Source organism: Delphinus delphis, chromosome 6 (genome assembly GCF_949987515.2).
Source record: "Delphinus delphis chromosome 6, mDelDel1.2, whole genome shotgun sequence".
NCBI classification, from domain to species: domain Eukaryota; kingdom Metazoa; phylum Chordata; class Mammalia; order Artiodactyla; family Delphinidae; genus Delphinus; species Delphinus delphis.
The window spans coordinates 27506157-27520294 of record NC_082688.1 but is presented as its reverse complement, the minus strand read 5'-3'; the positions used below and the strand labels follow the sequence as shown (position 1 = coordinate 27520294).

The 14138-nt window shown below is 38.1% G+C and overlaps 1 protein-coding gene across 3 annotated transcripts in view; it reads left to right on the top strand.

Moving 5' to 3' along the window:
* SLC44A1 (solute carrier family 44 member 1) overlaps positions 1 to 14138 on the top strand; it is a 222279-nt gene that overhangs the window by 139310 nt on the left and 68831 nt on the right. For all 3 annotated transcript variants that reach the window (XM_060014397.1, XM_060014396.1, XM_060014399.1), the window contains exon 13: positions 13342 to 13479. In XM_060014397.1, the coding sequence (XP_059870380.1) occupies positions 13342 to 13479 (138 nt within the window). The remainder of the gene's footprint in view (positions 1 to 13341; positions 13480 to 14138) is intronic.

The following is a 14138-nucleotide window of genomic DNA, read 5'->3' as shown; positions in this document are numbered from 1 at the left end:
TAATGAACCCCGGGTTTTACTCTGAGGCACCTTTTAGGTCTTGGTGAGCCTACGTCAACCTGTGCTGACGGGTTCATCTTGTTTGGTCTTCATAAGGCTGGAATCGTAGCGGTCCTTGACCGCAAAAAGGGAAGATCTCTGGGCATGTTCTGATCACCCGTGTCCAGGTCGGGGAGGGAAAGATGACCCTGTCCAGGACAGGGCGAGGAGCCGCTCATGTCTAACTACCTACCACTTTCATTAAAATACTTATCATTAGCTTTGAGAAAAAGTTTGCAGTATTTCACTTCAGTTAATGTCTGATAAGCTCTAAACCTCATATGTAAAATGGGGCTAATAAGAGTATCTGTAGTGGGACTTCCCTGGTGGCACAGTGGTTAAGAATCCACCTGCCAATGCAGGGGACACGGGTTTGAGCCCTGGTCTGGAAAGATCCCACAGGCCACGGAGCAACTAAGCCCATGCACCACAACTACAGAGCCTGTGCTCTAGAGCCCACGAGCCACAACTACTGAGCCCGCATGCTGCAACTACTGAAGCCTGCGCACCTAGAGCCCATGCTCCGCAGCAGGAGAAGCCACCGCAGTGAGAAGCCCGCACACCGCAACAAAGAGTAGCCCCCACTCACTGCAACTACAGAAAGCCTATGAGCAGCAACGAAGACCCAACGCAGCCCCAGAAATTAATTAATTAATTAAATAAATTTAAAAAACAAGAGTATCTGTAGTGCCAGTTACCGTGAGGATGAAGAGAGTCTACAGTGCTCTAAGCATGTGCTCAGTGAGTGGTGAATCTTATTCTATAGTACTGTCCACAGTTAATTTCTTTTACATTTTTATAATGTGCAGCAGTTATATTTTTTATTTTCTCTTGTCAATTCTGTTCAACTTTTCTTTCATGGTTTCTTACTTGGCTTTTATACTTAGAAAAGTTTTCCCCACCTCAGGATCCAATAGTTATCCTAGCATTTTTTCATATAGTCCTTTAAAGATTCCCCCTTTTTAAAAGGGAAAAAAAAATTTTTAGTTTATCTGGGATTTAATCAGTTGTCCCAGGACCAGTTAGTGATTAATCTATCCTTTCTTCTGCTGTGAAGTGTCAATTTGATCGTGTATTAAACTCTTACATATCATACTTGAGTCTGTCTTTGGGCTTTCTTTTCTGATCTGTTCTTCTACTGGCACTGTTTGTTTGTTTGTTTTTAATTTAAAAATTTTTTTGAAGTATATTTGATGTGCAGTATTATGTAAGTTACAGGTGTACAGTACTAGAATATTTAATTATACTTCATCATATATCTCAAGTATCCTGTGATGCAAATCTCTCATTCTTATTTTTCAAAGATTTCTTGTCAAGTCACCTGTTTATTCTCTGAGGTTATCTTTAGAGTATTCAGTAGAGTACATTGAAAACATAATACTAATTATAATGCCAGCTAACACTTACTGAGCACTTACCATGTGCCGTGCACTGTGGCTCACACTTCACATGCAGAGTCTCTCAGTTGGAGTTCTGTTTTGTGTAGTACTCTCTGGAGTACTGGTTAACAGTGAGTTAGTTAAGGTCCCTTTGCATCATCTTCCTCCTATCCTTTCTTCTGCTGTCAACTCCTGATGTCAGCATGCAACCCACAGTCAAAATCCTGGAGCAGGACTGGACAACACAAACCCCTGCAGGGCCGGTTGAAGTCCGTTACACCACTTCTGTGAGTGAGTGCAGCAGCCAGGGTCTAAAGCAATAGGGAGCAGTAGAGAGTGATCAACTGGATGGTCACTTTCCATCCAAAGAGGGCCATTACTACTTAGCTCTGGGATACTGTTTGCCATGTGAGAATTTATAGACAGTTTCTAACTCTTCCAGTTTTCTAAGAGAAGCCAGAATTCTGGATGTTTGCATTTTATCTCCTGCTATTAAAATGTTGACAACTAATAAAGAAAAGAATAACTCTGAGTGAGCCAAAGCAAACACTGTGTTGTCTTTGGACCCCACAATGTCAGTGCCCATAGGCCACCAGTTTGTTGCCACTGCCTTAGAGAATGTAGAGGATAATAGAGAGGAGTGTTTACATGGAGGCAGGGTAGACCAAAGTCATTGTGCAGCACACTATGAAATTCCATAATCCCAAACCATACTTCAATGCTAAACAATGTGGAAAATATAGCTGACTTCAGAAAAAGACCTTTAGATTTTTAAAATAAGCTATTAAATATTTACAACATAGGTGCTAGAGTTTTGCAGATAAACAGAGTGAACTGTGAACTGCTGTTTGTTTCTGCAGGTGCTTATCTTAATGTGACAGGAAAGTTATGGTACATCTAATCTGACCTATAGAATTCACTTTAGGTAGAAAGATTGTTACAACTAGAATCTGTTACATTTGGGCATTGGATTACTCAGGCCTTGATTTACTTAGACTCCACTTGAAGATAGTACATTTAACACTGGAGGGTATCTGCTCTCTGGCCGATAAGCTCTTAAGATTATAAAGCTTTTCTCTACATAGTATGAGTGGGAGTTATTTTTTGAGCACCTACTTAAATCCTTGATAGTATACAAAGCACTTCATATATATTATCACTTTCTCTACACAACTCTGAAAGGAAGGCACATTTCCTCTGTTATACATGAGAAAATTGAGCCTGGTACCTTGTGGCAGATCACATGACCTAGAGGTGGAGGAAGTTTTCTAGTCTAAGTTTACCTAGATCTTACCATGACAATGCACAGTGTCCTACAGTTGACCCTTGAACAACATAGTTTTAAATTGTGTGGGTCCATCACAGATGAACTTCTCGCCCACCTGGCGAGAGGGATTTAATTTTAAAGGGAGGAGGAGTGAGGCTGATGATGGGGAGGCACATGCATTAGTCTACCAAGCAAGGGGCAGGGCTTTTTCGAGGGGGTGGGGTGCCACCCCCTTTTTATCCTGTTTTGGTCCTTAATGTACAGTACTGGCATGGGTAGGTGTGTCGTTTAATATGCTAATGTAGTGAAATCAACATAGAATGAAAAACAAATTGTGCGGGTCCACTTATGCGCAAATTTTTTAAAATAAATACTACAGTACTGCACAATCCACTGTTGGTTGAATCCACGGATGCTGGAATCACAGAAAACATAGAGTATAAAGTTATATGCGGATCTTCGACTGTGAGGGGGAGTTGGCACCCCAGCCCCTGCGTTGATCAAGGGTCAACTGTATATACATTTTTGTGAAACTTAAAGAAAACTAAAGTATAGTTTATTATAGAGAATATGCAAACATCTCAAACTTTCATGTTTCATGCTATGAACTAAGGTAAGTGATGGTTTTAAAGACAATCTATTTAAATTAAGATTTGCAAAATACTTTTAATTCTTATGCCCCTTAAAATAATATTTGCAACCAAACTGAATGAAATATATGGTATAGATTGGACTTTGTGCCCCTTCCATTCCCTCACTCAAAATAAGAAAGGGATCATTTTACTTACCATTTCCTTTATTTAATGTATAATGATCCACAAAGTTGTACATAACTGTTCCCCTTTTCCTACCATTGCTGTCTAGCTTGCCCATATTAATTGAGTTATTATGTAAAGATTTTAAACTTTAAGAGAATTTCTAGGTCCTTCAGTGAACAAAAGAAAGTGTGTAAAAATGTAGAAGCTGTTCTCTGACTGGTGGCCAGGCAGGCCTGGGTTACCTGCCTGGCGATCCTCTGCCCTAACGTATTTTCTTCCACATGACCAGTACTTTTTCACAAAAATGCACACACCAGGGACCACTTGGACTAACAGGCATCCTTTTAAAAAGATTCCTGGATGGTGATCATCTTTTATCTTGCTTCTGAGAATTGAATAGTCTCTAAGCCTGTGCCCTGCCTGAGCAGATGTTGTGCACAGGCTAAATGTTAATCATTATGCCTGTCTGTGGGCAGTTTAGCTCAAGATCAGGAAGGCGGTCTGGGAAGCAGGTGGGTGGGCTCTAAAAATCTTAACTAAGTGGTCTGCAGAAAGCTCAGAGAACAGTTAGGGAAAGCTACAAAGGACTCAGAATCTCTTGAGAACCTTAGCATGAATCCTTTAGACTAAGAGGTATAGAAGCAGAGGGAAATTTCAGTGGCCTGCTATGATCTTTAGCACATTGTTCTTCCTGAAGAGGTCATCTTGACCTTTGTGTATCACATGCAGCTCATCTTCCTGCCTTGAGAGAGGGAAAACGTTTATAAAATACCCACCTACTTTTTTCAGTTAGGTTGAATATAAAGGAGTTGCATAGATCTGTAGGAATATTGCCAAGAAGGCTAAATTTCTATGAGAATATCCAACCCTGGAACTGAGGAGTGGAGAAAAGAAATCATTATTGCCTCCTTTCATGTCTACAAATAGCCTTTTGCTCTAAAAGTAGATGGAATGGGTGGAGCTGGGTGGGGGAGAGAAGAAAGAAGCAGCAGAGGAAGAATAATAATTGTCAAATGAACTGAAGCTTCTGAAAATTAATGAGAGCAAACAAAAACTTTTGTAGTTTAGTTTGGAAGTGTTGGGTCTGCTCCTAGACTCAGCTGGTCCGATGATAACAGAGAAGAGAGATTGGAGGTGTGTGGATCCTCTCTTGCTTCTGTCTCTTCTTTCAAGGAAAGTTATGTTCAAACTGGAAAGTGGAGAGCAACATAGTTAAGAGTTGTTCGTCCTCACTGAGGGGGTGGGATTTAAGACAACACCTAGTTGATTTAAATGGGTCATCCAATACCCTTGATTCTAGACATTATAATGATGCTTTTTTACATCAACATTAATAATATATATATATATGTGTGTGTGTGTATACATATATATAGTATGTATATAGTTAATATGGTAGGGTATTTCCCTCTGAAAACCTTTTATTAAATAACTGGCTTATTAGCCCCTGGATCATATCTTAGAATAGGGGAAATAAGGTTTTTCTCTTCAGGGAAATTGTATCTCAGATCACCAAGGACATTTGTCAATTGTTGAACTGAAGAATTATAGTAAAAAATGCTACAAGTCTGGAAGTTGTGGGAAAAGATACTAATAGACTGGAAATGAGCAAATGTGGTTTGTATTTCGAAAGGGACGAGAAGGTGGGTTCCCTAGACTGTAAGTGAGGTTGGTATTGATTCTTGGCATTACTCTAGAGTCAGGGTCAGCAAAGTTTTTCTGCAAAGGACCAGACAGTGAATATTTTTGGCTTTGTGGGCCATATAGTCCCTGCCACAATTGCTCAGTTCTGCCATCATAACGTGGAAACAGCCAAAACAGTTTGTAAACAAATGAACATGGCTGTTTTCCAATAAAACTTATGTACAGAAGTACAGATTTAGCCCACAGGTGGTAGTTTGAAAACCTCTTCTCTAGAATAAATTGTTAAATAGGGTTTTTTCTTGAGTACATAGGGAACTGGTGAGAAGTGGGAACAATCTGGGTTCTTTGAGAATAGATCAGGCTTGGGAAGTTCTTTATCATTTTTCAGCCGAGTTACTATTATACAAGATCAAAAGTATAGTTTATTTCGATGTCATGAGGCCTTTGGCAGAATGTTTCAAAAGAAGCTTTGTAGAAGATGAAAAAATGTGAACCACTGCAGTTAGGTGCCTGCTGCCTTTTAACTGATAGGAAACACTGGCAGATGACAGTATAAGTGAGCAAGCAGCAAATGAATGTTACCAGGACAATTTAATAGTATGATTTCCTTAAAATGTTGTATATATTAACTTTCAAGATAAGAAGACCTACAAACCTGATATAGTAATATATTGTGATGTTATGCCAATTTGTATGATGGAATTTCATATATCAAAATCATACTATATTTCTCAAAGAGCAACATAATTTCTTGCTGCTCCATTACTGTAAAAAGTTTATGAACCACAAGTAGTGACCTACTCAGTACAGTACTCTCTCCTTGGCCCTGAAAAGTTCTGCATTTTTAACCAATAAAATTAAGCATATAATGGCAAGCTAAATTTTTGATAACTCAAGCCTCATCTTCATACCAGGTTCTTAATAACTAACACGCATACAGTTGGAACATTCATAAATTAAAGACCATCTCTCCTGGGCTCAATGTTTAAAACTTTTCAGACAACACAGTGTAAAGTAAGCCCTTCGTGTCCTGCAGTTTTCCAACAACTTCCATATTTTGGACTCACCAACAATTTCTTAAGTCAGCACAAAACCAAAAATTTCTCAGGACCATAAGTTTTTTGGTTTTTTTTTTTTTGTCAAAAGGAAATTATTATTATAATGATGAAAAACACCAAATCCACAAATCACTAAATGTGTATACATGAATATATACATCATTGTATTTTTTTCACATTTTTTTATTCAAGCAGAAAGTCACAAAAATTATAATCATCCTCATCAGTTCACTCAGTCCCATGTAATTTTTTTTCATCTTGATCTTTTGTTAGCACTTTTATGAACTCATCAGTTTTCCATTAGATTTCTGAAAATGCTTATTCATTCAGTTCAGCAGTATAGTCACTTACCAGAAACCTGTACTTGTCAGAGTCTTTTCCATGCATTCCTTGAAGATGAAACCCTTTTATAGGAACATTTTTGCAAAACCATCAGAGTACACCTAGAATTGTGTGTAAATGACAAAAGACTTAAAAATGACCACAGTTAAAGGTTTAATGAAAGTTCATAATAATGCAATTGACAAGGAAATTTAGTTATTTCTGAGATACACATTTTAAAGTAATAACTAGAATTATGACTTATAACATTATACCAGAACATATAAGATTTCTAGGAATCTCATGTAATGTCTGAAACATTTATATTAACATATTTCCATACAAATAACCCAAAGAAAGTTTAGTATTAGTTTTATGGGGTTTTTTTGAATTTTTGAATTTTATTTATTTTTCTATACAGCAGGTTTATATTAGTCATCAGTTTTATACACATCAGTGTATACATGTCAATCCCAATCACCCAATTCATCACCCCCCCACCCCCACCCCCCCGTGGCTTTCCCCCCTTGGTGTCCATACATTTGTTCTCTACATCTGTGTCTCAACTCTGCCCTGCAAACTGGTTCATCTGTACCATTTTTCTAGGTTCCACATACATGCGTTAATATACGATATTTTTTTTCTCTTTCTGACTTACTTCACTCTGTATGCCAGTCTCTAGATCCATCCACGTCTCAACAAATGACCCAATTTCGTTCCTTTTTATGGCTGAGTAATATTCCATTGTGTATATGTATCACAACTTCTTTATCCATTCGTCTGTCGATGGGCATGTAGGTTGCTTCCATGACCTGGCTATTGTAAATAGTGCTGCAAGGAACATTGGTGTGCATGTGTCTTTTTGAATTATGGTTTTCTCTGGGTATATGCTCAGTAGTGGGATTGCTGGATCATATGGTAATTATATTTTTAGTTTTTTAAGGAACCTCCATACTGTTCTCCATAGTGGCTGTATCAATTTACATTCCCACCAACAGTGCAAGAGGGTTCACTTTTACCCACACCCTCTCCAGCATTTGTTATTTGTAGATTTTCTGATGATGCCCATTCTAACTGGTGTGAGTTGATACTTCACTGAAGTTTTGATTTGCATTTCTCTAATAATTAGTGATGTTGAGCAGCTTTTCATGTGCTTCTTGGCAATCTGTATGTCTTTGGAGAAATGTCTATTTAGGTCTTCTGCCCATTTTTGGATTGGGTTGTTTGTTTCTTTAATATTGAGCTGCATGAGCTGTTTATATATTTTAGAGATTAATCCTTTGTCAGTTGATTCATTTGCAAATATTTTCTCCCATTTTGAGGGTTGTCTTTTTGTCTTGTTTATGTTTTCCTTTGCTGTGCAAAAGCTTTTAAGTTTCATTAGGTCCCATTTGTTTATTTTTGTTTTTATTTCCATTTCTCTAGGAGGCGGGCCAAAAAAGGATCTTGCTGTGATTTATGTCATAGAGTGTTCTGCCTATGTTTTCCTCTAAGAGTTTTATAGTGTCTGGCCTTACATTTAGGTATCGAATCCATTTTGAGTTTAGTTTTGTATATGGTGTTAGGGAGTGTTCTAATTTCATTCTTTTACATGTAGCTGTCCAGTTTTCCCAGCACCACTTATTGAAGAGACTGTCTTTGTATATCCTTGCCTCCTTTGTCATAGATTAGTTGACCATAGTTGTGTGGGTTTATCTCTGGGCTTTCTGTCTTGTTCCATTGATCTATGTTTCTGTTTTGGTGCCAGTACCATATTGTCTTGATGACTGTAGCTTTGTAGTATAGTCTGAAGTCAGGGAGTCTGATTCCTCCAGCTCCGTTTTTTTCCCTCAAGACTGCTTTGGCTATTCGGGGTCCTTTGTGTGTCCATACAAATTTTAAGATTTTTTGTTCTAGCGCCATAAAAAAATGCCATTGGTAATTTGATAGGGATGCATTGAATCTGTAGATTGCTTTGGGGAGTATAGTCATTTCACAATATTGATTCTTCCAATCCAAGAACATGGTCTATCTCTCCATCTGTTGGTATCATCTTTAATTTCTTTCATCAGTGTCTTATAGTTTTCTGCATACAGGTATTTTGTCTCCATAGGCAGGTTTATTCCTAGTTATTTTATTCTTTTTGTTGCAGTGGTAAATGGGAGTGTTTCCTTAATTTCTCTTTCAGATTTTTCATCATTAGTGTATAGGAGTGCAAGAGATTCCTGTGCATTAATTTTGTATCCTGCAACTTTACCAAATTCATTGATTAGCTCTAGTAGTTTTCTTGTGGCATCTTTAGGATTCTCTATGTATAGTATCATGTCAGCAAACACTGACAGTTTTACTTTTTCTTTTCCAATTTGTATTCCTTTTATTTCTTTTTCTCTTCTGATTGCCATGACTAGGACTTCCAAAACTATGTTGAATAATAGTGGTGAGAGTGGACATCCTTGTCTTGTTCCTGATCTTAGAGGAAATACTTTCAGTTTTTCACCATTGAGAATGATGTTTGCTGTGGGTTTGTCATATATGGCCCTTATTATCTTGAGGTAGGTTCCCTCTATGCCCACTTTCTGGAGAGTTTTTATTATAAATGGGTGTTGAATTTTGTCAAAAGCTTTTTCGGCATCTCTTGAGATGATCATATGGTTTTTATTCTTCAATTTGTTAATGTGGTGTATCACATTGATTGATTTTCATATATTGAAGAATCCTTGCATCCCTGGGATAAATCCCACTTGATCATGGTGTATGATCCTTTTAATGTGTTGCTGGATTCTGTTTGCTAGTATTTTGTTGAGGATTTTTGCATCTATATTCATCAGTGATATTGGTCTGTAATTTTCTTTTTCTTTTTGTAGTATCTTTGGTTTTGGTGTCAGGGTGATGGTGGCCTCATAGAATGAGTTTGGGAGCGTTCCTTCCTCTGTAATTTTTTGGAAGAGTTTGAGAAGGATGGGTGTTAGCTCTTCTCTAAATGTTTGATAGAATTCACCTGTGAAGCCATCTGGTCCTGGACTTTTGTTTGTTGGAAGATTTTTAATCACAGTTTCAATTTCATTACTTGTGATTGGTCTGTTCATATTTCCTATATCTTCCTGGTTCACTCTTGGAAGGTTATACCATTCTAAGAATTTGTCCATTTCTTCCAGGTTGTCCATTTTGTTGGCATAGAGTTGCTTATAGTATTCTCTTAGGATGCTTTGTATTTCTGCCATGTCTGTTGTAACTTCTCCATTTTCATTTCTAATTTAATTGATTTGAGTCCTCTCCCTCTTTTTCTTGATGAGTCTGGCTAATGGTTTATCAATTTTGTTTATCTTCTCAAAGAACCAGCTTTTGGTTTTATTGATCTTTGCTATTGTTTTCTTTGCTGCTATTTCATTTATTTCTGCTCTGATCTTTATGATTTCTTTCCTTCTGCCAACTTTGGGTTTTGTTTGTTCTTCTTTCTCTAGTTCCTTTAGGTGTAAGGTTCGATTGTTTATTTGAGATTTTTCTTTTTTCTTGAGGTAGGCTAGTATAGCTATAAACTTCCCTCTTAGAACTGCTTTTGCTGCATCCTATAGGTTTTGGATCATCATGTTTTCATTGTCATTTGCCTCTAAGTATTTTTTGATTTCCTTTCTGATTTCTTCAGTGACCTCTTGGTTATTTAGTAACGTATTGTTTAGCCTCCATGTGTTTGTGTTTTTTACGTTTTTTTCCCCGTAATTAATTTCTAATCTCATAGCATTGTGGTCAGAAAAGATCTTGAAATGATTTCAGTTTTTTTTAATTTACTGAGGCTTGATTTGTGACCCAAGATGTGATCGATCCTGGAGAATGTTCCGTGCGCACTTGAGAAGAAAGTGTAATCTGCTGTTTTCTGAAGGAATGTCCTATAAATATCAATTAAATCTTCTGGTCTATTGTGTCATTTAAGGCTTGTGTTTCCTTATTAATTTTCTGTTTGGATGATCTGTCCATTGGTGTAAGTGTGGTGTTAAAGTCCCCCACTATTATTGTGTTACTGTCTATTTCCTCTTTTAGAGCAGTTACCAGTTGCCTTATGTATTGAGGTGCTCCTATGTTGGGTGCATACTTATTTATAATTGTTATATCTTCTTCTTGGATTGATCCCTTGATCATTATGTAGTGTCCTTCCTTGTCTCTTGTAACATTCTTTATTTTAAAATATGAGTATTGTTACTCTAGCTTTCTTTTGATTTCCATTTGCATGGAATATCTTTTTCCATCCCCTCACTTTCAGTCTGTATGTGTCCCTAGATCTGAAGTGGGTCTTTTTTACACAGCATATATATGGGTCTTGTTTTCATATCCATTCAGCAAGCCTGTGTCTTTTGGTTGGAGCATTTAATCCATTCATGTTTAAGGTAATTATCGATATGTATGTTCCTATGACCATTTTCTTAGTTGTTTTGGGTTTGTTTTTGTAGGTCCTTTTCTTCTCTTGTGTTTCCCACTTAGAGAAGTTCCTTTGGCATTTATTGTAGAGCTGGTTTGGTGGTGCTGAATTCTCTTAGCTTTTGCTTGTGTGAAGCTTTTGATTTCTCCATCGAATCTGAATGAGATCCTTGCTAGGTAGAGTAATCTTGGCTGTAGGTTCTTCCCTTTCATCACTTTAAGGCTATCATGCCACTCCCTTCTGGCTTGTAGTGTTTCTGCTGAGAAATCAGCTGTTAACCTTACGGGAGTTCCCTTGTATGTTATTTGTTGTTTTTCCCTTGCTGCTTTCAATAATTTTTCTTTGTCTTTAATTTTTGCCAATTTGATTACTATGTGTCTCAGTGTGTTTCTCCTTGGGTTTGTCCTGTGTGGGACTCGCTGCACTTCCTGGACTTGGTGGCTATTGCCTTTCCCATGTTAGGGAAATTTTCGACTATAATCTCTTCAAATATTTTCTCTGGTCCTTTCTCTCTCTCTTCTCCTTCTGGGACCCTTATAATGCGGATATTGTTGCGTTTCATGTTGTCCCAGAGGTCTCTTAGGCTGTCTTCATTTCTTTTCATTCTTTTTTCTTTATTCTGTTCCATGGCAGTGAATTCCACCATTCTGTCTTCCAGGTCACTTATCCGTTCTTCTGCCTCAGTTATTCTGCTATTGATTCCTTGTAGTGTAGTTTTCATTTCAATTATTGTATTGTTCATCTCTGTTTGTTTGTTCTTTAATTCTTCTAGGTCTTTGTTAAACATTTCTTGCATCTTCTCGATCTTTGCCTCCCTTCTTTTTCCGAGGTCATGGATCATCTTCACTATCATTATCCTGAATTGTTTTTCTGGAAGGTTGCCTATCTCCACTTCATTTAGTTGTTTTTCTGGAGTTTTATCTTGTTCCTTCATCTGGTACATAGCCCTCTGCCTTTTCATCTTGTCTATCTTTCTGTGAATGTGGTTTTTGTTCCTCAGGCCACAGGATTGTAGTTCTTCTTGCTTCTGCTGTCTGCCCTCTCGTGGATGAGGCTATTTAAAAGGCTTGTGTAAGTTTCCTGATGGGAGGGACTGGTGGTAGGTAGAGCTGACTGTTGCGCTGGTGGGCAGAGCTCAGTAAAACTTTAATCCTCTTGGCTGTTGATGGTGGGGGCTGGGTTCCCTCCCTCTTGGTTAGAACCGTAAGTTTTAGTTACAAAGTACATATACGTTCCCTTCTAAGACTCAGACATATTTCATGTTATGTTACTTATTCACATTTCCCTGAAAATGCCAATGCTGTTCTAGAATGCAATGTAAAAAAGAAGGAAAAAGTCTGAGTGGTCAAGGAAAACATGGGGCAGCAGAAGCAGGTATGATTTAATAAAAGTATGTCAGCTGGGGACTCAGTACTACAAGGGACAGAAAACCAACTCAGTCTGGCCTAAAAAAGAGCAAGAGTGAGAAGGGGGTGGGGGAGAGAGAAGAAGGGAGAGATTCTTAGCAATTTATTAGCTTCAATAACTAAGAAGTCCAGAATCTGGCTAGTTCCTGATCTTGCAAACATTGTCACCCAATGCGAGTACCTGGTTCCTCTCCCTGTTCTGACTTCCATTATGTTGGCAAAACAGCCATGGCAATTCGTACCCTCACACCTTGCTGTCCAGAAAAATGAGAGAGCTGCTCTGTCAGGAGCACCTATGGAAGAGAAAGGAAACTTCTTTTTTTCCGCCTGGAAGCCCCAGGGAACATCTTTTACTTTCATAGGCTCTGATTAGTTTATGTACGAATCCCTGAATCGTTGTAGGTAGAACATGTTGATTGGCTTACATCAACCAAGGCCCACCCCAAGAGCTGGAGGTAGTGTCAGTCTCACTCAGACTCCAAGAGAATGGGGAAGGTCTGTTTTCTTAAAGGGAATTTAGCATCCTGCCCCAGGAGGGAGGGGTATAAGATCGGCAGCAAACAGCTGTCTATTGCAAGAACTATGAGATAAGACAGCATGGAAGAAAGTACCAAGGAGGAAGGGTTCCAGATAAAGCAGCACAGCAATCTGATGGCTTTGTGTGTGTGTGTGTGTGTGTGTGTGTGTGTGTGTGTGTAGCTTTTAAAGCATCACTGAAGTGGTAATAATGCATCACTGATATGCATGGTAATGAACCCAAGATATCTAGGAAAGTTTAAATTATGGTTTGATTTACTAGTACATGGAAGAAGTTAATGGATATTGGAAAGGTTTATGTGTGTTTTAATAAATATCAGTGTTTTTAAAGGACCTAAGCTAGGCTAAATGAGAAGCTCTCGTTACCCTATCAGGTTTTTTTTTTAATGTCTCAGATTTCCTTGAGCTTAATCTAAATCTGTACCTCACCAAAGCCATGGGTTTAACTGTGAACTAGTTTCACAAGCTATGCTTTAACTATGTTTGGTTTAAATCTTAAAGGTTACATGTACTGATGAAAAATTGTTTTTGCTTTTGTCCAGAACGCATACACAGCCACAGCTATCAACAGCACCAACTTCTGCACCTCAGCGAAGGACGCCTTTGTCATTCTCGTGGAGAATGCTTTGCGAGTAGCTGCCATCAACACAGTGGGGGATTTCATGTTATTCCTAGGCAAGGTAAGGAGACCAAGTGTAATATCTGAGACAGACAGTAAATTTTTGCATATGCGTATAGTTGCTCTTTAATTTCAAAAATATATGTAGCCCACAAAAAACCTAAAAGTCACATAATATACAGCAAGCACTTATAAAACCCTTAATATGTGTCAAGCACTGTTCTGAGTACTTTACATGTATTGTGCTCATTTAATCCTCGTAATAAATTTGTAAAGGAAGTACTGTTATTATCTTCATGTTATAGATGGGGAAACTGAGGCACGGAGCAGTTAAGTAATTTGCCCATTACATATTTTGAATTAAGAAACAGTCCATGTAATGGTTAGGGGCACTGCATCTGGAGCCTGACTGCCTGGATTTAAATCCTGGCCTGACTAGCTGTGTGACCTGAGGCAGGGTATATAACCACTCTGTGCCTCGGTTTGTCCATTTGTGAAATTGGGGTAATAATAGTGCCAAACCCCTAGAACTGTGAGGGTTAGACTGATTAATACTTGTAGGGTACCTAAGATAGTGCTTGATACATTGCAAGTTCTTGATGAATATTAGCCGTCATCGTTACTATATATAAACCCCTTAAAATAGAGCTGTTAGGGAATGAGACCTAACTGTCCTCAAAAGTGTTTTTCTATTCTGTGCTATTAAAATCTGCAAAATAT